At 42.2% G+C, this 23,525-nt stretch overlaps 2 protein-coding genes across 2 annotated transcripts in view; one reads left to right on the top strand and one right to left on the bottom strand.

Annotated features, from left to right (window-relative positions):
• The first annotated feature begins 5,656 nt into the window (after positions 1–5,656).
• Positions 5,657–15,444, top strand: ARL1 (ARF like GTPase 1). Its single transcript, XM_072146367.1, has 6 exons — positions 5,657–5,893; positions 8,768–8,905; positions 11,088–11,169; positions 11,904–12,015; positions 12,255–12,433; positions 15,021–15,444. Exons 1-6 carry the CDS (start codon positions 5,890–5,892, stop codon positions 15,049–15,051), a joined length of 546 nt encoding a protein of 181 aa, XP_072002468.1. The 5' UTR covers positions 5,657–5,889; the 3' UTR covers positions 15,052–15,444.
• A 4,782-nt stretch (positions 15,445–20,226) lies between these two features.
• Positions 20,227–23,525, bottom strand: part of UTP20 (UTP20 small subunit processome component) — a 59,884-nt gene continuing 56,585 nt past the window's right edge. Inside the window, exons 61-62 of the mRNA XM_072146363.1 lie at positions 20,715–20,860; positions 20,227–20,587 (exon numbers count right to left, since the gene is read on the bottom strand). Coding sequence (XP_072002464.1) covers positions 20,432–20,587; positions 20,715–20,860 — 302 coding nt within the window. The 3' untranslated portion in view covers positions 20,227–20,431. The remainder of the gene's footprint in view (positions 20,588–20,714; positions 20,861–23,525) is intronic.

Genomic DNA, 23,525 nt, shown 5'->3' with positions numbered 1-23,525 from the left:
TTGGGTGCCCACAGAAAGGGCTCTAAGTGCCACCTTCAACACCCATGCCATAGGTTTGCCACCAGTGACCTTGGGAATATTTTAGAACAGGAATTTTAGTTTCTGAATTTATAATGCTGCCATGTGAGTTCACCGCAAAGCCTACAGAGGCTGTCACCCAAGGGCCTACTGAAACCTAGAGCCGACCCTGAGTCTATACACTACATGGGTACAGTATGGCAGAGCTATAAATCTCTGATAGAACCGTAATTTTGCAACAAAAAAAAGTAAATAAATGTTCCCACACACCGTTCCTTGTCCTACTTTATAAAAGTCCCCCGAAGATCTTGTTAAAGTTTTTTTTTTTTTTTTTTAGAATACTCTTAGAGCCAATAGCATACATTGAAAATCCAGTACACATACATATGTACGAAAATGGTACAATTCCAGGCTTTTGCATATTAACTCCATTCAGACTGCCTGCTGACATTCGTTTTCTACTACTCCAGTGCTGGCAGGACCTCGATACATAGAGGAGCAGAGCCTGTGCATAGACTCGCCGGTCATGTGACTGCCGGTCTAAAAGGGTTAAACAGAGCTGCTGGGTCTAATTGGACCCAGTCCAGCTCTGATCAGAATCCCCAGTGACAAGTGGTCATTTCCCCTGTAAACCATTTCCCCTGCATTGTTTTACAATGCGTTTTTGGCCTGTTTATAAGCAATCCGTCGAACGCATGCGTTTTTGACCAGTTTCAATTAAGATAATTGGTCAAACCTGTCAAAAACGGGTGTGGTTTTTGACGGCTGCTTAAAAACGATCCAAAAAAACCCCTTCAAAACGCCACGTGTGCCATCACCCTAAGGCTATCACCCATAGTTGGACTGCCATTGTTATATGGGATGAGAAGTCATTATCTATTGGAACCAAGTGACCCAAATGGTATTAGCCACTGTCTGGCTTGGTCTAATATGACTGCATCGTAATACAGGCAGTCCCCGGGTTACGTACAAGATAGGGTCTGGAGGTTTGTTCTTAAGTTGAATTTGTATGTAAGTCGAAACTGTATATTTTATAATTGTAGTTCCAGACAAATTTTTTTCTTGCCCCAGTGACAGTTGGAGTTTCAAAATTTTTTGCTGTAATTGGACCAAGGATTATCAATAAAGCTTCATTACAGACACCTTACAGCTGATCATTGCAGTCTGGGACTATAGTAATAGCATCCAGAGAGCTTCACCAGAGGTCACAGTGGGCAGAGGGGTCCGTCTGTAACTATGGGTCGTCTGTAAGTCGGGTGTCCTTAAGTAGGGGACCGCCTGTAGTTTGGCCAAGCATGGGAGACCTAGACTCCGCCAGTGGTTCTATAACAAGGGCAAATACCAAGGGTGATAGCGGGCATCCCTGCCTTGTTCCACTTGTAATGGAGAAAGGAGATGATGCATAGCCGGATATGGAAACAAATGCTGAGGGCACTGTACATAAATCCATTATACTCATTATTGCGTTGAGTGAAAACCCAAACTTTATTAATACTTCTTTTAGATGTTACCAATAAACTCAATTTACCCCTTTGCATCCAAACATAGGAGCAGCGAAGGCTTTGAGTTTGCTCTACAAGGTTATTCAGCTTTATGAAGAGACCCTCCCCCTGACTAAGCCCACCTGGTCTTGGTGTATGAGCCGTGGCAGGAGGGGGCACCCTATCAGCTATAATTTCAGAATATAGCTTGAGGTCAGTGTTAACAAGGGATATAGGACAAAAATCCACTCAATCCAAGGGATGTTCCTGGGCTGAACAGTCACTGCCTATAGAGAAATTCTACACCAGTGCAGCCCCCTCTGGATACATAAGGTTGGGCTCCATCATCAGCTGATGCATGATAAATTTCCCCCAAGGTTTCTCTGGGGAATCTTTGCTTTGTGGTGAGCTTGAAGCTGAAAATTGTTCTTAGGGTGATGCCACACTTTAAGTTTTTGGACCGTTTTAAAGCATACGTTTTCAGTCTGTTTAAAGACACATGCATTTTCGAATGTTTACCATGCGTTTGGCTGCTTTTAACTTATTTATCTTCTTTTGTAGAAGTGTAGCCAGCTGTGAAACAGATTAAAACCTGGTAAAACCTGCCAAACACATTGTAAACATTGAGAAAAGCATGCGTTTTTAACCCTTTCACGACCCGTGACGTAATAGCATGTCGGCTGTGAGTGCATGGAGAGGGCTCACGGGCTGCCGCCATCTTGCCGTGGATTGTCGCTCCCTGTGATGTCATTGGAGAATGGTGATCCGTCACCATGACGGCCTCTGATCTTCCGAAGACCCGAGGCTGTCTCGTATTAACTTGTATCTGCACATTGCAATGAATGAGGAGGAAAATCCCCATATACTGCCATACAGTAGTATGGCAGAAAATGGTAGGATAAATCGGACAACCTAGGGTTAAAGTACCCTAGGGAGTCTGAAAAATAGTAAAAGTAAAAATTTAAAAAAAAGGTTTTTTTTAAAATTTCATATCACCCCCCCTTTCCCTAGAACTGATATAAATATAAATAAACAGTAAAAATCACAAACACTCTAGGTATCGCCGCATACGAAAATGCCCGTTCTATCAAAATATAATAACCGTTTTTCACTGCATTTAACCCTGTACCGGAAAATGGCGCCCAAAGTCGAAGATGGCACCTTTTTGCCATTTTGAAAAATATTAAAAAATCTATAAAAAGTGATCAAAAGGTCGTACAGTCCTAAATTGTAGCACTGAAAACTTCATCTGAAGTCGCAAAAGAAGATACCACCCACAGCTCTGTACAACGAAGTATAAAAAAGTTATAAGCGCCAGAAGATGGCAAAATTAAAAAAAAAATTCTACACAAGTTTTTAATTTTTGTAAATGTATGAAAACATTATAATACCTATACATATTTGGTATCCCCGTGATCGCACCAACCCAAAGAATAGAGTAGACATGTCATTTGTGGCGCACAGTGGAAGCTGTAAATTCAAAGCCCACAAGAAAACGCCTCAAATGCGGTTTTTCCCCAATTTCACAGCATCTTGAATATTTTTCTCGCTTCCCAGTACATGGCATGGAAGAATAAATACCATCACTATGAAGTGCAATTTGTTCCGCAGAAAAAAATCCGTAACAGAGCTCTTTACGAGTAAAAAAAAAAAAAAAAAGTTATAGATTTTTGATTGTGGGGAGTGAAAAATAAAAATGAAAAAACAAAAAGGTCCTTAAAGGGTTAAACAGTACTTCTACTGTTTAACCCTTCAAGGACCTTTTTGTGATGGCAAAAGTGCCGTTTTGAACACGTTTTTGGCCCATTTTGAAGCAGTCCGTCAAAAAACGCTTGCGTTTTTGACCAGTTTCCATAAAGATAATTGGTCAAACCTGTCAAAAAAGGATGCGTTTTCAAAAACGCATTTTTTAAAGCATGCGTTTTTTTGACGGACTGCTTAAAAACGGGCCAAAAACAGCACGTGTGCCATCACCCGAAGTGTGAAGAAATCAGGTGATACCTTTTTACGGTTTTAAACGGACTGAAAACGCATGCTTTAAAACAATGCAAAAAATGTGAATTTTGTCAAATTGGAATTTGTTGTTACTCTTATTTGTAACACCCCCCCCCCCCCTCCCCATATTGGATACAACTTGGTATCCATGATTCCTTTCACATTGTTTTCCCTCCCATTCCTTCCCTTCTGATTCTTTTACTGTTATAAAAATCTTAATAAATTTAAATATGAAAAAAGAAAAAAAAATGTGACGTGTGGCATCAAGCCTGTCCTTTGTTCTCCATGTATGCATTGCGCCTAGTTAGCTACAGTGGGTATATTCACAGTTTAGTCTCATCTGTTGCAAATCCCTAAGGGAAAGGGTATTTTCTCTGTGCTATTAAAATGCAGTTTTGGCATTACAAACGCAACTGTTCAGCTATACAACTGTTAAATAAACTTGCATCATCATCCCCATTGACCTCTTGCATCCTGGGTAAGACCTGTACTATTTATATAGTAAATTGGGACAATGAAAAATGCTACTTATTTACAAACAATCTGCAGATTGTAATAAATATCAATTTGCAAAACACCTGGTAACTGAATATTTCTTACTGTACCAGATTAGGGAAACAGGGGGCACTGTCTACCCCTGAGTGTCTTTTTATACTTGTTGCAACACCAGAGCTAAAGAAAAGCAACCATACAATAAATTAAGCTATATATACTTACCTGTCTCCCGCATGTATCTTCTTAGAGGTTCAAACACCTAATTTTTCATTTTAAACCTCCCCTTACCATCAGTGGATTTCCCAAGTAACCCAGAACACCCCTTCTGATGCAACTCATCTGAAATTGACTGCAATAAATGTAACTATTCTAGTGAAGCTATTAAATGTGTTCTCACGAGATCTGGCCTGTAGTACTATTTCTGCCGCTGCCAGCATAGACACAATAGGGGGAATTTCTTAATACTGGCGTATAAAATGGCAGTCTTAAAATTCCCCCCACTGTCGGTCCAGCGATCGTATTACTTAACCGTTTTTACGGTGGAGACTATAGTAAATGTGAACACCCATCCCACCCATTGTGGAGTGTGGGTCAAGAAAGACAAAAATTGTTGATGAGAGGGAGATTCATGTGCCTGCTCTGCTATAAAACTGGCAAAGGCATTATGAATCTCCCCCAATGGTAGCACTCAGCATCTTCAGGTACTGAGGCCAGGTGACTGCTGCAGGCATAGTGATAGGACAGCTCCTAATATTGGAACAGAGAGCATATTAGTGGATGTTATAGGTAATACCTCAGAAAGATCAGAGCGCAATATGGGGTCAAGTTCAGAACTACCAAGATTTCCACCTTCAAAGGGATTTTATGAGATTACAAGAAAGGGGCTAATTTCTTCCAGTAATAGACTCCAAAAAGATTGCTATAGCAGACACATCTGCCCTTTAAATCCTTCTTTTTTCCCTTTGACTAAGAAAAGGGGCCAAATTGTAGACCAGGGCAGTGCTTTTATTTCTAATCTGTGATGAAGGGGTTTTTCAGAATTAGGAAAACATGGCCACGTGACTCCATAAACAGCGCCAGGCCTGTCTTACAGGTTGCATGTGGTATTGCAGCTCTGCACAATATACTATGCAGTCCCCTGTAGTTATCATTTCTTTTTAGTAGGACAACCTCTTTAACATGGTTCCTCATCCTCTAGTGTTCTGTGATTTAGCCTTGGTTGTAAAGTATTGGCAGTAAATTATTGGTTGCCATTATTTGTAAATGTGGGTGTCATGGCAGGAGTTTTCTATATGCAGGCCTGTGGTAGAGCAAGCTTGGCAGATAATTGTTCAATACAAGATGATGGAAGTCTTCAAAGCTTTATAGTCATATAGGCATATTTTGTTTCGATTTATTGGCCAAGATGGACATCTCTTTGAAGGGTTTTCACTGCATTCTACAGCACATACATTTACTTCATATCAGAAACACTACTAAGGTCACTCTGTCTGTCAGGCAGTGGGTAAGCATGGAGACTGAAGGCTTTCTACATCATCAGTAACAGGAGTAACAGGCTCTACCTGCCCTACTACCTGTCATCAGGCACAGCGCCGCACTACGCATGCGCAGGAATGCGCATCTGCTTATCAGCCCACAGATTCGTCACTAGAAAAAAAACTAGAATAGAATGGATGTGTTACATGGATTCTCTTCTGTATCCAGCACCTAACGCTGCCTTATGTAAACGCGTTATTTTGAGCTTATAGCTAGAGACATAATCTTCTATAAAATACACTGGTGTCGAATGTGCTGCGTGTAACGGCCAGTGTCCTGTGTGACGTGGAAGTGTGAGCGGCGCTTCCGGGAGTGATACGGAGACCATCAGCAGCGGTGGTACCAGCGGCCGGCAGCGTACAACATGGGTGAGTGATGTGTGCTTACTTGTAAGGGGCTGTATGGGCAACATGGTGGCCGCAGCCTCACTATATATTGTAATAATCCATGATCGGACGCTGCGGTATACTTGTAGACTGAGCATAGATAAAGCTCTTTCTCACCCGGTGCTCACAGAAACCGTCAGCAAGTTGATTTGTGGTCAGATGTAATACTGATCCGTATATTGTGTGGGAATAAACAGATTGGATTGTGCCATCATCACCACCTTTGCCCTCTATGTTACTGCACTGGTTCCAGCATTATTAGTGCTAATTAGTGTTAATGTGATGTGCTGGGCCCAAAGCGTCCACATGACATGAGAGAGCCTAATGACTGTGAGCAGCCAGCACATTTGCTCCAACAACTCACCCTGTGAGTGATTCCAGGTTCTGCCAGGTATGTTGGACCTAACTCACTTGTTGGCAATGGGCTCAAGTAGCATGTAAGTGGCAATGGGCTCAAGTAGCATGTAAGTGGCAATGGGCTCAAGTAGCATGTAAGTGGCAATGGGCTCAAGTAGTGTGGGTGCCGGGGCTGTCCCGTGGGTGCGCCATCAATGCTAAGGCTCCTGTGTTTTCCGGTCAGTGGGTAGACCTTCCCATTATATGTTTGTCTGCATTGGGCACATGTCTTGTGTTGATAGGGCCGGAGTAAGGTTGGTGGTGGTCCCTGGGCACAAAATCTGGTGGGAGCCCCCAATTCATATAGTTCATACAGTGGTAATATGTAAATTAACTGCAGAGGCTACTGGGGTGAAAAAGCCTTAGCTCCCAGTGCCCGCTCCAGTAGCCGCTGCAGTTTAGGACATGTCCTATCTTTCCTCGGAACATGGCGCCATACGCCCAATATCGCTATGGAGAGGGGCGGGGGCGCTCCTCCTCTCTGAGGCGCAGATGTGTGCCCCCCGTGCTACGGTACGGTGGGCACACGTTCGTGTGAATATAGCCTTAATCTGTTGTCTGAGTCACCAGTACCACTGTATGACAGCAAAGATCGCACAACTCCGGCAGAATGCTTGGCAACTAGGAGAAACCCCACAATCTACTGGTTGTGTAAGGAGGAAGTTTGTGTGATATATATATATAGTACATATTATAATATAATAATGTGGGTGTGGAGATGTGTTTTGCCTTGTGAGCGGCATTGCTAGCATGGCATGCTGATTCTCACTAGATTATATGGGACGGCCGGCACTTGGCAGCTGACAGAATGACATTAAAGGCTTGTCTCAGGCTTCTGCACACACATTTTTCGGTGACTTTCTTTTGCGCTTGTCTTCAAACATAAAAAACAAGAAGCACTATTCCGTAAGACATGCGTATTGTTTTGGTGGCAGTGTTTGAACCAGATGTGGATCATCAGGAGGGAGCACTATGAGACCTTCCTATGTTCTCCATTCTTTCTTAACCAGCTCCTGCTTTTAGCTAAAAACTGTACCAAAGTACAAGATATCTCCATGCCTCACAGATCATCTGATGTGTCTGGGCCTCCTGACTCACTCCCAGCTATCCCTTAAAGGGGTTCTCAGGAGGTGGAAAAACATGGCTGCAGTCTTCCAAAAACAGCACCACACCCGACCATGGTTACTGCCAGTACTGCAGCTCAGCTGTATAGAAATGAATGGAGCTTAGTTGCAATACCACACACTTCCCATGGTCAGGTGAGGCGCTGTTTTTGGAAGACGGCAGCCATGTTTTTCCACCTCTTGAGAACCCCTTTAATGGCATAAATTGGGGGAAATAAGGCAAGATAAAGCTCAACTACCTGATTCTTTTGTATTTCAAAGATAACTGCTGACTCCTATGTAATGTGTACAGGGACTAAAATTGACACAAGAATTAACCCATTACAAACTACTTTTACCTTCACGTAGGGCATGACATCTATTGCCTCTTTTCAGTAAAATCTCCCTCTTTTTACCCTTAAAAATCAAAGTCATGTGGTGAGAATAGTCATTAAAGGGATTTTTTTACCAAGTATGTTGGGCCCTATCTACAGATCAAGAGAACGAGGGGTCTGATGGGGTCTAATACCTCTGTCGGACTCCGGGCTCTTTTTTTGAGTAATGGAGCAGATGGCCCTGCGTTCAGCTCCATTCATCTCTATGGAGCTGAAGGGACTAGTAGTTCAATGGGTTAAAAGCTGGTGCCTTTAAGAAATTGGCAGTGTAAAGTTATGCAGATGAGATGTGCCAGATTATTCATGGTGGTGTATGCTGGATGATACATTTGGTCCCCCCTAACACTGCCTAGCCTATTGGATGAACTTGTGGCATTATTTTGCCCATTCTACCTCAAATCCCAGCATCCTTGGTTGAAATCTAAAGGCCCTTAAAATGCAGAATTATAGGAAGACAATTCTTCAACCATCCTTTCAGTAGACTACACTGGTGGGCTCGCCCTGTAGTAGAGAGACATCTGTAAAGATTTCTCAATGAAGGTGTACTTTGGGGTTATATACCCTTGAACAGGTAAATGTAGATGTCCTTGTGTACCTGAAGATGTTGTATTCTCTCGAACACGTTGCCTTCCTTCTACATTTGCACTGACAGGTAATGTGTTTGGAGGGGACGTGTCTGGTATTGGAATATTGGGATTTCCTGGACAGAGGATTTGTCTTTTCCCAGTCTAGCTTCCTTAGTTGGCTTCTTTAGAGCAATAGGATTAGCAGGTTTCCTCGTGACCTTTGCTTCTAGTAGACATTGGTGGTTGTAGTGCTGGCTGTATTACTTTCCAGCAATGTCACGTTTACAGCATACATGACAGCTGTTAGTGTTGTAGAATAACTTTACTGCCTTCATATGTGATACTTGTTATTCTCGCTGTATAATCTCCTAACGCTTGTTCTTCCCCCCCGTGTAGGAGGCTTCTTTTCCAGCATATTTTCCAGTTTATTTGGAACCAGGGAGATGAGGATTTTGATCCTGGGTCTAGATGGAGCTGGAAAGACCACAATCCTTTACCGATTACAAGTGGGAGAAGTTGTTACCACCATTCCAAGTATGTATGATGAGCGTCCAGTGGTGCTGGTACATAGGTTTGCGGGGGTTAATATTGTGTAGGCTTGGGAGCCATTCCCTGAGGAACAGCAGTGCCAAGCTATAATCATGATGCTGGCCTACCACACACATATTGGCATTGTTAACCCCTTCACGCTCGACAACGGATATATCTGCTACAGAGCTATGAAGGGTGTATGTAGAGGGCTCACGGGCTGAGCGCACTCTTCATGCAGAGATGGGCTTTGGCGCATATTGCAGCAAAGACCCATCGCCATCACACGCTGTCGCCGCCAAAGACACTTCGGCACTTAAAACATGGCGGCACATGGGCGCCGCCATCTTTATTGCGATCGTTTGCCATGACAGCCTGGTTTCTGAAGATTCGTTACAATGAATCCTAGGCAAAAAACGCCATATACTGCAATACAGTAGTACTGCAGTATATGGTAGGAACCATCAGACCATCTATGGTTAAAATACCCTAGAGCAGTGATGGCAAACCTTTTAGACACCGAGTGCCCAAACTACAACCAAAACCTGCGTATATTTCGCAAAGTGCCGATGCGACAACCTGTTCTGTCACAGGTTTAAATTGTATAGGCACCTGAGGACACCAATACAGTAGAAAGAAGGAGAACAAGTTTGGATCATCCTTGTAGCTTCCTTCTAAGGTCCTGGGCTGCCTGGGACTGCAAGAGGCCTTAAGTCCTGTTTGGCAAACTCTACCCTGGGGTGATGCTAAGGGTGCCCATATAGAGGACTCTGAGTGCCACCTCTGGCACCCGTGCCATAGGTTCGCCACCACTGCCCTAGAGGGTCTAAGAAATGGTGGGGGGGAAAAAAAAAGTTAAAAAAAGTAAAAATTTAATTAAAAATGTAAAAATTCAAATCACCCCCTTTCACTAGAACTAATATAAAACATAATAAACAGTAAATATCAAACACATTAGGTATCGCCACATCCCAAAATGCCCGATGTATCAAAATATAAAAATGGTTATTGCCGGCGATGACCTCCATAATGGGAAATGGCGCCCAAATGTCCGAAACACGACTTTTACACCATTTTACATCACATAAAAAATGTAATAAAAAGTGATCAAAATGTCACACAGACCTCAAAATGGTAGCAATGAAAACGTCGGCTCATTTCGCAAAAAAATGACACCAAGTATGAAAAAGTTATTAGCGTCAGAAATGGCAAAAAAAAAATTCTTTTTCGTTTCATTTTTGGAAATGTATTAAAACACAATAAAAGCTATATAAATTTGGTATCACTGTGATCAGACCGGAATAAAGCAGAGGTGTTGAAGCACGGAGTGAAAGTCGTAAAAACTGAGCCTACAAGAACGTGACGCACATGTATGTATTTTCCCACATTTGGATTTTTTTCCTGCTTCCCAGTGCACGGCATGGAATAATAAATAGCATCACGGAAAAGTAGAAATTGTTGCGCACAAAAGGTAGAGAGTGAGAAATGAGCGAAAAAACCCTGCGTCTTAAAGAGGTTAAAGGGGGTGTCCAGTTTCGGCAAATGAATGTTACAGGCAGTCTCTGACTTAAGAACACCCGACTTGGAGACGACCCCTAGTTACAAATGGACCTCTGCTGTACTTTAGCCCTAGGCTACAATAATCAGCTGTAACAGTTATCACAGGTGTCTGCAATTAATCTTTATTGTTAATTATACAATTATAAAATATACAGTTCCGACTTACATACAAATTCAGCTTAAGAACATACTGCCTGTATTAGTTGTACAAATAAAATCTTGACATTTTCTAGTATGCATTGTAGATTTCTGAAAGCTTCTATGTTTACTTCAAGCCGATAATAACCTGTCCCTGGTCATGTGATATCACACAGGTGCACGCTGCTGATCACTCTTTGATCTAACAAGCCGTGCACCTGTGTGACATCACATGTCCTGGGACACACTTCTCTCCACTGGAAGTACACGACAGCAAGCAGAGATCTAGAAAACTGAGGAATGAATTAATAAATTACATTGGCAAATGGTAAAATGTTATTTATTTATTTTTTTAATTATGTAAATTTTGTAAAAGTTGTGTGCCGAAACTGGACAACCCCTACAAATGTAACATAAGGGTACTAGGTGTATCCTACGCTTTGATACCACAAATGTATCAACTTAAGTGACATTTTATTATTCTCCGCAGCCATTGGATTTAATGTCGAGACCGTAACCTACAAGAATCTAAAATTTCAAGTATGGGACCTTGGAGGACAAACCAGTATCAGGTACTATTGCTATTTGGTAGGCATTGTGAGGTGGGGGTACTTCTGTATACTACAACTTATCTAGTGTCTGCATCTTTATTTCTCTATTTTTTAGAAATTGTCGTTCATTTTGTATACTGGATACATTAATAAAAGTGATCTTTGTGTAAAAGCACACACATTGGAGTGTATAGAGCTGCGTTATTTGAGGACTTTCATACGACAGTCATCTATATACTTCCACGTTGAGAGCCATAGAGTAGTGATGTCTGTGAATGGCATGGTGACCAGCAGCTAGACTAACGTGACTTTCCAGTTGGGACCGCCACTAGATACATTACTGCTGAATTACTCTGTTTCGCCCCAACATATTTGTATACACATGCAGTAACATCTAACTTCTCTTGTGGGGTTAGTCTTGCTTTCTAGAAAATCACTTCTGTCCAGGGAAATGGGCAAAACAGAAGTAACCAATTGGCCTTTCCACTCCACTGCCTAAGATGACTGATTTATTTGGAAACTGGATCATTAGATTATATTGGATATAGAATAAAGAAGGATAAAGAAGATTTAGGAAACTATCTAATACTTGGCTTCATGTGTTGTCATGAAACACTTTCAGTACAGATTTAATTTAGTTTAAAAAAGGGTTTTGCCACTTTGCCCAAATGTGGAAAAAAATAAAAATGACTTTGTTGATCATCCACTGCTGAAATAATTTCTCCTTGTTTCTTGTGGCTTTTCTTGTATCACAGGCCGTATTGGCGCTGCTACTATTCCAATACCGATGCTGTGATATATGTAGTGGACAGCTGTGACAGAGACAGGATTGGGATTTCCAAATCTGAACTGGTTGCAATGTTGGAGGTAATTATAATTGTTATTTGGGAACATTTTAAGGTAACAAACAATATCTTCTGTTGGGCTGTGCAGATCACTGTGTCCACAAGCAGGGCCAGCACACGTTACTACAGTTTTCATGTCTTCATAGTGTGAATGTGATTTCTCGGGCATGGTTTCAACAGTATTTTTGCCTTTAAAAATAAAGGCACAAACCTTGTTGTGAGTGGTGCATATACTTGCTTAAAATGACATTTTCTCTTTAGGAAGAGGAGCTGAAGAAGGCCATTTTGGTGGTTTTTGCAAATAAACAAGACATGGAACAGGCAATGACTCCCACAGAGGTAGCAAATTCATTAGGTTTACCTGCACTGAAGGATCGCAAATGGCAGATCTTCAAGACATCTGCTACCAAAGGCACCGGCCTGGATGAGGCTATGGAATGGTAAGTGACACTGCTGCTTGTACAGTACCAACAAACTCCTCTTGATGATCTGTCCTAATCCATGTCACTATCCTGGGAAACCCCTTTAAACGAAATCTACCGGGTGGTATAGTGGGCAAACTGAGGCAACAACTATGCCTCCGTCTGTCACTATAGGCCAATGTATACAGCAGGTGCCTTCCTAGCGTATATGCTTAGCGTACACAAAAAAAACGATGTGAACATCGTGCCTGTGTCTATATTTGTTATTCATGGCCACCTTCCTTCTAAAATCAACATTTAAAATTTATTCTTATAAGCCTTGCGGGGAGGGGGGGGGGTCTGGTGGGTAAAGCTTCACAGGATGTTACAATGAGCAGAGCAGGTCTCCCACTTCCTGCTTCTGCTAGGTTACACAGGCAGAGAAAGGAGGGATAGCGCATTGTAACGCCTGTGAAGCTACAGGACTGGTGGGCTCTGGTAACGCCCTCGGTTATTAGCATAGTTTTAAAAGTTGATTTTAGATGGAAGGAGGCCATGAATAACATTTATAAGAAGTTCACCACAGTCACAGTGCCAGGATCTAGGAGTGAGGGACGTGCACTTGATTTTGATGGTAGATTTCCTTTAATATCAGATCGGTGGAGAACTGCTACATGTTCATAGGCGAAAGTGGACCACCCCATACACCGTGTAATGGCTGTGCCTTTTTTGCTTGAAGAGGACTTTCCTTCTCTCTGCTGTGGATAATAACAGCATATTAATATAATATAGTAATTAATATAGTATAGTAATGCATATTAATTTTGAATGATTTTTGAATTAATTAAAAATTAATGCTGAATATACATTTCAACATTGAAATTTTGCATTCAGAAGCTACTGTAATCTGCAGTGTATTTTCCATGGGCAAGTCCTTTCTGAAAATGAGCTGCTATTCAATTTTGTGTAACTGCGTAGAATGCAATATCCACTATACTCTTATATTAACACTAAATATAATGAATGTTATCTTGTTTCACTATTGACATAAATATCATTGCACCAAACCTAATAGCCACTGTAAAATGTAAACAAACTATACAGGGCCCATGGAGATGTACCATCAAGGCCTCTAGCAAACCATATAAATATACAGGGCTGTACACAATATATGACAGGGTATGCAATTCCTAAAATAGGCACCAATAATCAATAGACCGTAGCATCTGCAAGTGTAGCAGCTATCCTGTAATCAGTGCATATAAGAGGAGGACGGACAGAGACAGGTGTACACTGCAGCACTGATGGCAACAGTAACCATATGCGGGAGGTAAAAAAAGGGAACGTTCTTACCAATCCAGGGTTAGGAACTTCAGGCCATCGGATTCTGCATGATGTATACGAACCTAAATATCCCTCGCATACTAGTATATCACCTAAATATCGTCCAATGTCTCCCGTCCTAACAAGGACGGTCCACAGCTATCCCTGGCGTGTAACTTGCCCTTTTCTGTCAAGCCCAGGCGTTCTCGGATGGTCATCAAACTGAAGAAATAATCCCGACGCGTTTCCTCCGCAATTACTCGGATTCATCAGGGGATACAAGTGTCACAGGTATAGGTGACTAAGACGGGTCATGATGGTGGAGACCAGGCAGTGGCTCAAGAGGTCTCAAGATCGTCCAGCTTAGTGAAGCATGGAACGACTGGCGTGTGCAGTCGGCTGCATGGGCTGCACACGCCAGTCGTTCCATGCTTCACTAAGCTGGACGATCTTGAGACCTCTTGAGCCACTGCCTGGTCTCCACCATCATGACCCGTCTTAGTCACCTATACCTGTGACACTTGTATCCCCTGATGAATCCGAGTAATTGCGGAGGAAACGCGTCGGGATTATTTCTTCAGTTTGATGACCATCCGAGAACGCCTGGGCTTGACAGAAAAGGGCAAGTTACACGCCAGGGATAGCTGTGGACCGTCCTTGTTAGGACGGGAGACATTGGACGATATTTAGGTGATATACTAGTATGCGAGGGATATTTAGGTTCGTATACATCATGCAGAATCCGATGGCCTGAAGTTCCTAACCCTGGATTGGTAAGAACGTTCCCTTTTTTTACCTCCCGCATATGGTTACTGTTGCCATCAGTGCTGCAGTGTACACCTGTCTCTGTCCGTCCTCCTCTTATATGCACTGATTACAGGATAGCTGCTACACTTGCAGATGCTACGGTCTATTGATTATTGGTGCCTATTTTAGGAATTGCATACCCTGTCATATATTGTGTACAGCCCTGTATATTTATATGGTTTGCTAGAGGCCTTGATGGTACATCTCCATGGGCCCTGTATAGTTTGTTTACATTTTACAGTGGCTATTAGGTTTGGTGCAATGATATTTATGTCAATAGTGGTTTTTACAAATTTTGAATTAAATGCTAAGTTTTAGACAGGTTCACCTTGTGGTAAATTATTGAATTCTATAGGTGTTTGGTACAGTTCCCTTGGACACATTTATGTGGATCTGATTATTTGAATAGGGCTTGTGTAATTACATGTTATCTTGTTTCTTCTGAAGATGGTTCTGTGTCCTCTTCGGTTTCTGAGAACTTCTCCTTGTCTTACAGGTTGGTGGAGTCCCTGAAGAGCAGACAGTAATGTAATCCTCCAGCTCCTTCTTTCTCTTCATTGTCCTGCGGATGCAAGAATGGATGTGGATGTACATCATATGCACCATCAACTGTGCTCCTACAGTGATTGACGAGGGTGTCCCCATCTCCAGTAGTACTGTATCATACTGCACTATTATTTGTGCCCGTTCTGTAGTTTCCACTTTTATTTATGACTGTTTTGTAATAACTACAATTTCGGGGGGATTGCACAACTTGGTTTTGAGATCACATATCTTTCTCTTATGTGAAATTTTTCTTGGATGTAAAAAAAAAAAAAAAAACCTGGTTTAAGTGATGGCCAGCTGGAAGAATGGCCCTTGGCTGTGTAAAGACTATACTCTGAAATTCATCTGTATAAAATAAACTTTTATTATTGGAATTCTATGTTTGGCACTCCAATTTCTCATCAGTAACCTTAGAGTATATGAAGCCAGAAGCAGAAGGTTTCATCTAGATAGGATTAAAACACCTGGTGTCAAGAGATTTTATTGACCTCCCCACCTGGAGGATGACCCCTTGGTCACTGTAGGGACATGAAAATGAAAGGTTAAAACTTTCCTCCAATGCAACACTCTCCAGTGTTCTTTCTATCTCTACACGTGAGGGAGTCAAGAAGTGGGGGCCATGGAGGTACAGCACCTGATGCTAACTCCCCTCCTGGCTATCCAGTGGAGAGGCCTGAAGACATGTCTTCCATCTTTGTTCCGATGGTGGAACACTGGAAGCGACATCGGGTGACCTTTGAGTTATAAAAGATCCTTGTGTAAGGAGTGTATTGAGAAATTAATGAGAGAAGAGGAAACTTCACTCCATGTTTAAAGACTAAGTTCAAAAGACAGTCTCCTCCCTCAGAAAAGAGGAACCTCCTCCATAGAAACCAAAAATATTAGATTTAATTATTGACTATGATCCCAGACTCCTGCTCTTATCAGGACCCCAGGACAAAGATCAGTCTTTTGAATCTCCTGAAGAAAAATCTGATTCCAGATATTCATTGACTTCAGAAAATTTAGATTAGGTTCAGAAAGCCGATCTCCCCTTTGAGAATACTAAGGCTGAACTAATACGGCACTTGAACGGTGAGGGGTTAATATAATTTTTTTAAAAACATTTTTACTATATTTCTGACCCCCCTAGGGTACTTTAACCCTAGGTTGTCTGATTAATCCTACCATATACTGCCATACTACAGTATGGCAGTATATGGGGATTTCCCCCCTCATTCATTACAATGTGCAAATCACTCATTGTAATGAGAAGATTAAAATGAGACAGCCTTGGGTCTTTGGAAGACCCAAGAGACTCATGGCAACTGATGTTACGGGGAGTGACTATTATCATATGGCGGCAACCTTGCATCTTTTTGAAGCCGCTGGCAGTGGAGTACTGGATGGATTTTAACTCTTTAATGAAATAGCGCGGCACGGGTTGTTAAGGGTTAAAATCTATTAAAACAAAACCAATATAGGCATTCCCGGGGTTACATACTAGATTCTGTACAGGTTCTCTTGGTTTGTTCTTAAGTTGAATATGTATGCAAGTCGGAACTGTATATTTTATTATTGTAGTTCCGCCTGTATGAATTTTTTATCGCAGTGATCATACCAAACCAAGTAATAAAATTAAGGTGTCATTTGGAGCACACAAGAAAATGACACAAATGTGTTTAGTCAATTTCACCACATTTGGAATTTTTTTTTCCAGCTTGCCAGTACACGGCATGGAATATTAAATACCGTCACTAAGTAGGACAATTTGTTGCAGAGAAAACAATCTCTTGTGGGGAGACTGAAAAAGGGCAGTGGCATAAAAGGGGTTGTCTGAAGGTATAAAAACCTGTCGGGTGGTCAGGATGGGGTGCGTTAAAAAGAAAAAAACGCTGCAATTTTTTATGGACACGGCCACCCAACCAGCATGATACAACGCTGGCAAAAGGGACGCTGTAGTCGGCAACTGTCTGTTTACATGGGGCGCGTACCAGAGAGATCACAGCATTGGAGGCCAGGAGGTAAGTACTTGTTTATTTTTTTTAACCTGCCCCATCATGGCCACCCAAGGGGGTTTTTTACCCTCAGACAACCCCTTTAAAGGTAATCAAACACTGAAAATAACAAAAAAGGCTAGTTCTACCCGCCTCTGCTCCTCTTCACCATGATCCCAGCGCTGTTTGTCGCTAAGCTTGACAAGCCGGGATCACCTGGAAAATAAACTTAATAATTGGCAGAGAGAGGGAGGGTGTGAATGATTTGCAGCACTGGACATTTCATCTCTAACGTCAAGAGATGAATGTGGATCCTGCAGAATGATAATAAATCTAAAGAACCTATACCGACAGTATACAAGAAGTTCAATCTGTGAAGTCAACAAGATCATTTATTCTCCAGGACGCCTTCCTTTGCACAATCGACCTAAATGATGCATATCACGTCCCAATTCATCCTTCCCCACAAAAGTATCTACGATTTGTGGTCTTGTCTCCCAAAGGGAAACTAACATGTTTCCAATTTCAAGCCCTTCCATTTGGAATATCATCAGCACTAAGACTGTTCATCAAACTCATGACACAGATCGCTGCGCCCCCAAGGACATTGTAGTCTTAGTCCTTGCATGATGATCTCTTGCTGATCTCCAATTCAGAAAGAAAACTTATACAGCACAGTTACTCTAGTGACTCTAGAGATAAAATTTAGAAAAAAAACCAACCTTCTCCCAAGCAGACAGTTTGTGTAGACACTATCCTGGATTCTAGTCTCGAGAATCTTCCTCCCTATAGAAAGACACTGGCAATAATGTACCAAGTGCAATAATTTCAAAATAAATTTTTTTGTACCATCTGAGAAGCAATGAAGCTTCTGTGTCTACTTACAGCATGCATACAGAGCGTCCAATAGTGCCAAAGCCACTCAAGGGACCTCCAAAATTGGATGAATTGGAACACTTGGACAAACAAGTGAGGCTCCCAGTCAACACAAAGACCTCCTTAAACTAGTGGACAGTAAAATAAAATTTTTGGTAAGGGCCTGTCACCATAATTAAGACACACACCAGCCATTCCAGTTGGGGCACAATGCTACCCACAGGTTATGTTCAGGGTCCATGCTCTCTTTCAATAAAAAAAAACAGATCCACCAATTCCAGAGAACTAAGGAGGATTGCTACAGAATTGCTCCCACCTGCTAAAGAATAAAAATGTTACAATCCTATCAGACAACGGTGGCCTACATCCAGCATCAAGGGAAGTCCTGCTCTCAGAGCCTACTGCACCAAAGAAAATTTCCAATTGGGCAGAGACCAATGTTCCATCTCTAACAGCGCTTCATGGGGATAAGGGGGGCTCAGGGGGATAAACAACATCTCAGAAGATTTCCTAAGCAGGAATATTACCCCATGAATGTTATCTGAACAATGAGGTCTTTGGTCAGTTGATAGAAAGATGGGGTCAGCCACAACTGGATCTGTTTACCACCAAAAGAAATATAAAGTCAAAAGCCTTTTTTTATCATTCAAAAGGAAAGTCTCCCCCTTCCCCCAAATCACTTGGATGCCTTCAGCCACCACAGGAACGTCGGTCTTATGCCTATGCATATGCCTTTCCTCCTAATCCCAAAAGTTTTTCAAAAACTGAGACAGAAAAACGTGACACTAATCCTAATGGTATCCTTTTGGCCAACAGAAAACTGGATCCCAGTGCTAAAAATGGCCTTAGAAGATCCAATTCTCCGATCCTAATTCGAAGAGGCAAGACCATGTCTATCGGGGTTCCAATTTTCAGCTATCTGCTTGGGTCCTAAACGATTGATGTTAAAGAGAACCTGCCACCAGGGACCTCCTTTAGACTAAAGACAGGTTACAGAAGCCTATTACAGCTGCATTGCAAATATTACTTGCTCCTTTCTCTAAGCATTTGCATTACAATATAATTGTGTGTTATAACTTACCTTGCATCCTGACAGAATACTCTGTGTAGTCCCAGGGGTTGGGCTTTGGTTTGAATGCATTTCAAAAGACAGCATGTGACTTGTCTGTGTTGCAGACTCCTCAGTTCTCAGCCCACACCTCTGGGCTCCTGTACAGCTCCTAATAATTGTTCTCACTCCCAACATTGCTACAACATGTACTAACCTCACTGCTTCCTCAAACAGAGCTACTTTCCCTTCATCCAGCTGTCTCTTCCTCTGCTTTGCCATCAATGCCTTATCACAGCAGCAACTGACAATTTGGGGACCTCCTCTGGTTGCTGGACACGCTGTGTTATTAACGGATAGGAGTTTTTCCCCACCTGGAAGGAAACTGTGGAGTACACACAAAAATATAGGAAGGTCTAATGCCTGTGATGGGTAAAACACATAAGGCTACATTCTAGTTTTTGCCATTTGTTTGCAAGGACACATCAGGAAGGTTTCCCAATGTATCCTTACAACAGAGGACAGCAGTGTATCCCACAGTATGCTCATACAGGGGGATACATCCTCCTGCGCCATCCTTCTCTCTTTAAAGCAGAAGTAGTGCAAAAATATCAGGCTGCTGCTGATGTTCTGGGTGCCTCACAATTTCATATTTCGAAAGTAACATTAATGGACTAACCATCACAGCATGCGCTCAGCAGAGGCCAGGGATGGATGCCATACAGTGGCCTTTCTCTACCGCAGCCTCTAAAGGCATCCCCCTGAGCATCTACTAATCCTTCCATCAGGAGTAGTCACAGCTGATAGAGCAGTCTACTGTGCCTTTTTATCCAGTATTTCCTTCTGGACACAAGATATGAGCTGACTGAGCAAAAAAGGATGCCTTCACCTGCCAGTATAAGTCTATGCACACGTTCAGTGTGTGTATGCCGGGAGCTTTCCTGGTGGACATGCTGAACCAGAAAATATGATATGAATGTAGCCTACATCTCTATTTATGACACAAACATAGAGACCGTGCATCAGTAAAGGAAACACTGCAGCAATGAAACTACCGCATGTGATAAAGATAAAAACTGCAAGAAAAAATGTCACACACTGACACATGGTTCTCATGGAAAAACGTTGGTTTTGGCTGGATCCTCACTTTAGATCAATGAAAACCAAAATCTAAAAGCTCACAAAGTACCTGTTAAATGGAAGCCAACATGTGTAATGTAATAGGTGTACAAATAAGTTGTTGAAAAATGACAAACTCAAATCAGAATGGTTTAATAAGAAAACATAATGTGCACATTAAACTGCGCTTAAATCTGTTTTCATAGCGGCCAAACAAGAGTCCTGGATAAAATTATTTTTTTAATGGGAAATATTCCAAGCAAATCATGTTGTTTACTCCGCTTTATTTTCCACATGTCCCCATAGCATTAAGCAGCCATGTACGCTCTGCGCTTTCCACCATTATTCCACCATTGCCAAGTCTTTGAGGGAATGGCTGCGGGGCTTCTTAAATTTATGTCCACTTTGCAGAAATTCTAATTTCCTTTTCTTGGCTGCAAATTTATTTTTGTGTTTCTTAATCTTTTTCCGAGCTGCGATATCAGGGTTTGCTACAGCCTAAAAAACAAAGCATCATGTATTCAGTAATTGGCAGAATCTAGTGAGGAAAATTATAGGAGCACCATATTATATCCAAAAGCATCTTCCCTGCTTCTGGCCTATGGATGGGATTAGAAAACGTTACCTGCAGTGCCTTCTGCTTTTTCCTTGTGAGCCGCTTTATATTGGCTTGTTTCTGTACACTGGCAAAAGACAAGGAGAAGCTCTCCAATCCAACCAAGCCCTTCAGGAGCTCTATGATTTCCTGAGCAAGGTTTTTCAATGTAGGGTCTAAGAAGCAAAAGAAAAGCAAAATATTTAAATGGGTTTTCTGGTCACTATAGGTCATTTTTACACATGTTATATTGCTCTTCCTATCGTATAATCATCATTAACTCATCATCAATAATTAGCTTGTCGATGACCCCACACAAGTGGACAAAAGACTACAGGAAATGTCAGACAAATTTGTATCCAGAGGTTATCCTACCCAACTTGTAGCTAGACATAGGGATAAAGCAAAATGTCTACATAAAGATTCCCTACTTATACCCTCGACTAAGAGCGGGGACATCAATAACAGGATCCCTTTTGTGTCCACCTATGGTGCACATAGCCAACATGTTTCAAGACTGATCCGCAAACACTGGGCCATCCTCACACGCTACCATGACAATATTGAGGAATTTAGATCACCTCCCGTGTTCTCCTACAAACGTCCCAGAAATCTGAAAGACCATCTGGTGTCGAGCGATATCGGTCCCATGGACACGAGACCTAATCTTGCCACAACATTAAAACCGGGTTGTTACCCGTGTATGAGTTGCGAGAATTGCCAATACATGCTGAAAGGGGACACCTTTAGTAATCCTGCCACCAATGTCACTTACCGGATTAACCATCACTTGACCTGCCGATCTGATTACGTCATTTATGTGTTGATTTGTCCCTGCCCCAAAATTTATGTTGGGGAAACGACCACTGAATGTAGACGTAGGCTGCATAACCATCGGTCATCAATTAAAACGTCCAAAATTGACCTACCAGTACCCAGGCATTTCCTAGAATTAGGTCACAGATTAAATCAGCTTAGATTCTGCATCATAGACTATGTTCCACCGTTGAGGAGAGGGGGTGATAGACAAAAAGTTCTCAAAAAACGGGAAACCGAATGGATTTATAAATTGAATTCACTACAACCAATTGGTCTCAATGTAGAGTTTAACCTGAACACTCTGAACTAAAAACCCTCCGGCCCGTTAACCATGACTTGTGGCTACTCATACATTCATGTTAGGAATTTGATACCCATTTCTTTGTGATTATGTACATATCACTAACTTTCTTTTTTCTCTCTTCTAACCTAGATCACGTTCTGCACACTACTGAGCCTTAACAACCACCGTGATCTCATCAACCTATCCACGCTGGATGACACCGGCACTTTTTTGTATTCTCTCCATGTCAATATTTTATATTTTTTGCTAACCACTATAATTATGCTTACATACATATGGTGCCGGAAAACAACAGCGCTGATGGCCGTGCAGAAGTGTCCGGATCTCCTGGGGCCCATAGAGCCATATACCCGTGTCTTGGGCAACTCTTGGCCACAGATCGGACCCCCTGGACCTGCTGCGATAGAACCCTGTGACTTGTATAGTTGGTTCGCCAACGTGCTGTATCCGGTTACCATGGGGATATACCCCTAACTGCATGTACCTGTGTATGGGCGCTTCGGGATGACTTTCCCTCACCTAAGATGGCCACAGCCGCATGCGCATCACTCTCGCGAGACGGAGGGTCACATGATGTGTTCTTGGCCAAACCGGGACTGCATAGTCCGGGAGTACAATCTCCGATAATTGGACTTAATAGCGGCAAATCGGTGGCTACACACAGCGTGCCCTCATGACGCGCGACAGGTACGGCTATCACATAGAGGTTTGGGTTTGTTCTCCGGGCCCTGCATTTTGGTATCCTTTACGATGTGGTTTAGCTTCTATGGTTGCCACGCAACCCACTGACACGTGTGCTTTTGTTTTCAATAATGGGTTGAACTACGGTGGTTGTTCCTCAGTATATCATATGCTTAAGCACTCACATGTACTCACATGTTGTTACACTGTATTGAGTACCACTTGGTGCGTTAATTTGTATAATATAACCTTTGTAACTTTTACCGACCACTATGTACACTGATTGGTTGTTATATATGATGTCACATCCTGCGGGAGATTTAAGCCCGCCTTGCAACACTATTCACTATGCTTGAGAATGGCTGCATAGAGCCAGCCGAAACGTCGCTGTATCCACTTGTGAAATAAAGCCACTTACTTCCACGGAGTGCTGCTCGCCTGCCTTTTCTATCAATAATTAGCTGTGTGCCACCCCCTGAGGGTGCACGTTTGGTGGATCGGACACACAGCCAGCCTTTGCTATGAACGAGAACACGTGTACAGCGCTGTTTGCTGCGTGCAGGTGCGTCCACAGCTATCAGGAAGAAACTAGTGGACGCACAAACAGCAAGACTCCTCAGCACATGCGTGGCTAGTGCAGGAAAGCATAAAATGGTTGTGGAGGACACAAAGGGAGGCTATGCATACAGATACATTTGATATTTTGTTAACGGTGGGGAAAATGTAATATGTGAATAGACAAGGTATTGCAAAGTTAATCTTTGGCACTGGAAAATGCCTTTAAGAAAAGATTGACTGAACACATAGAACATAAGTGCTAAGCCAGTAAAGCCCACTTCACTACTGGATATGGGCTTTTTGCTACAATCTCTGTTTAAGGAAATCGTAATAAAAACTAAAATTGAACGGTTAATGGAAGGTTTTCTTTTCACTATCCGTTCCCCCTAGACTTTAAAGGGAAGTCGCCAGTTAATCTAAACCACACTAACTAAACCTATAACTGAAAACTGCTTTTATCCAGAAGAACAACTATGCCT

Source organism: Engystomops pustulosus, chromosome 4, assembly GCF_040894005.1.
Source record: "Engystomops pustulosus chromosome 4, aEngPut4.maternal, whole genome shotgun sequence".
In the NCBI taxonomy this organism is placed as follows: domain Eukaryota; kingdom Metazoa; phylum Chordata; class Amphibia; order Anura; family Leptodactylidae; genus Engystomops; species Engystomops pustulosus.
Note: the sequence above shows the minus strand (reverse complement) of the source record. Positions and strands in the feature narration are given on the sequence as shown.

Coding starts and splice junctions, on each gene's coding strand:
- ARL1 (XM_072146367.1), top strand. Junction 12,016..12,254: donor AACTGGTTGCAATGTTGGAG/GTAATTATAATT, acceptor TTTTCTCTTTAG/GAAGAGGAGCTGAAGAAGGC. Junction 12,434..15,020: donor CTGGATGAGGCTATGGAATG/GTAAGTGACACT, acceptor CTTGTCTTACAG/GTTGGTGGAGTCCCTGAAGA.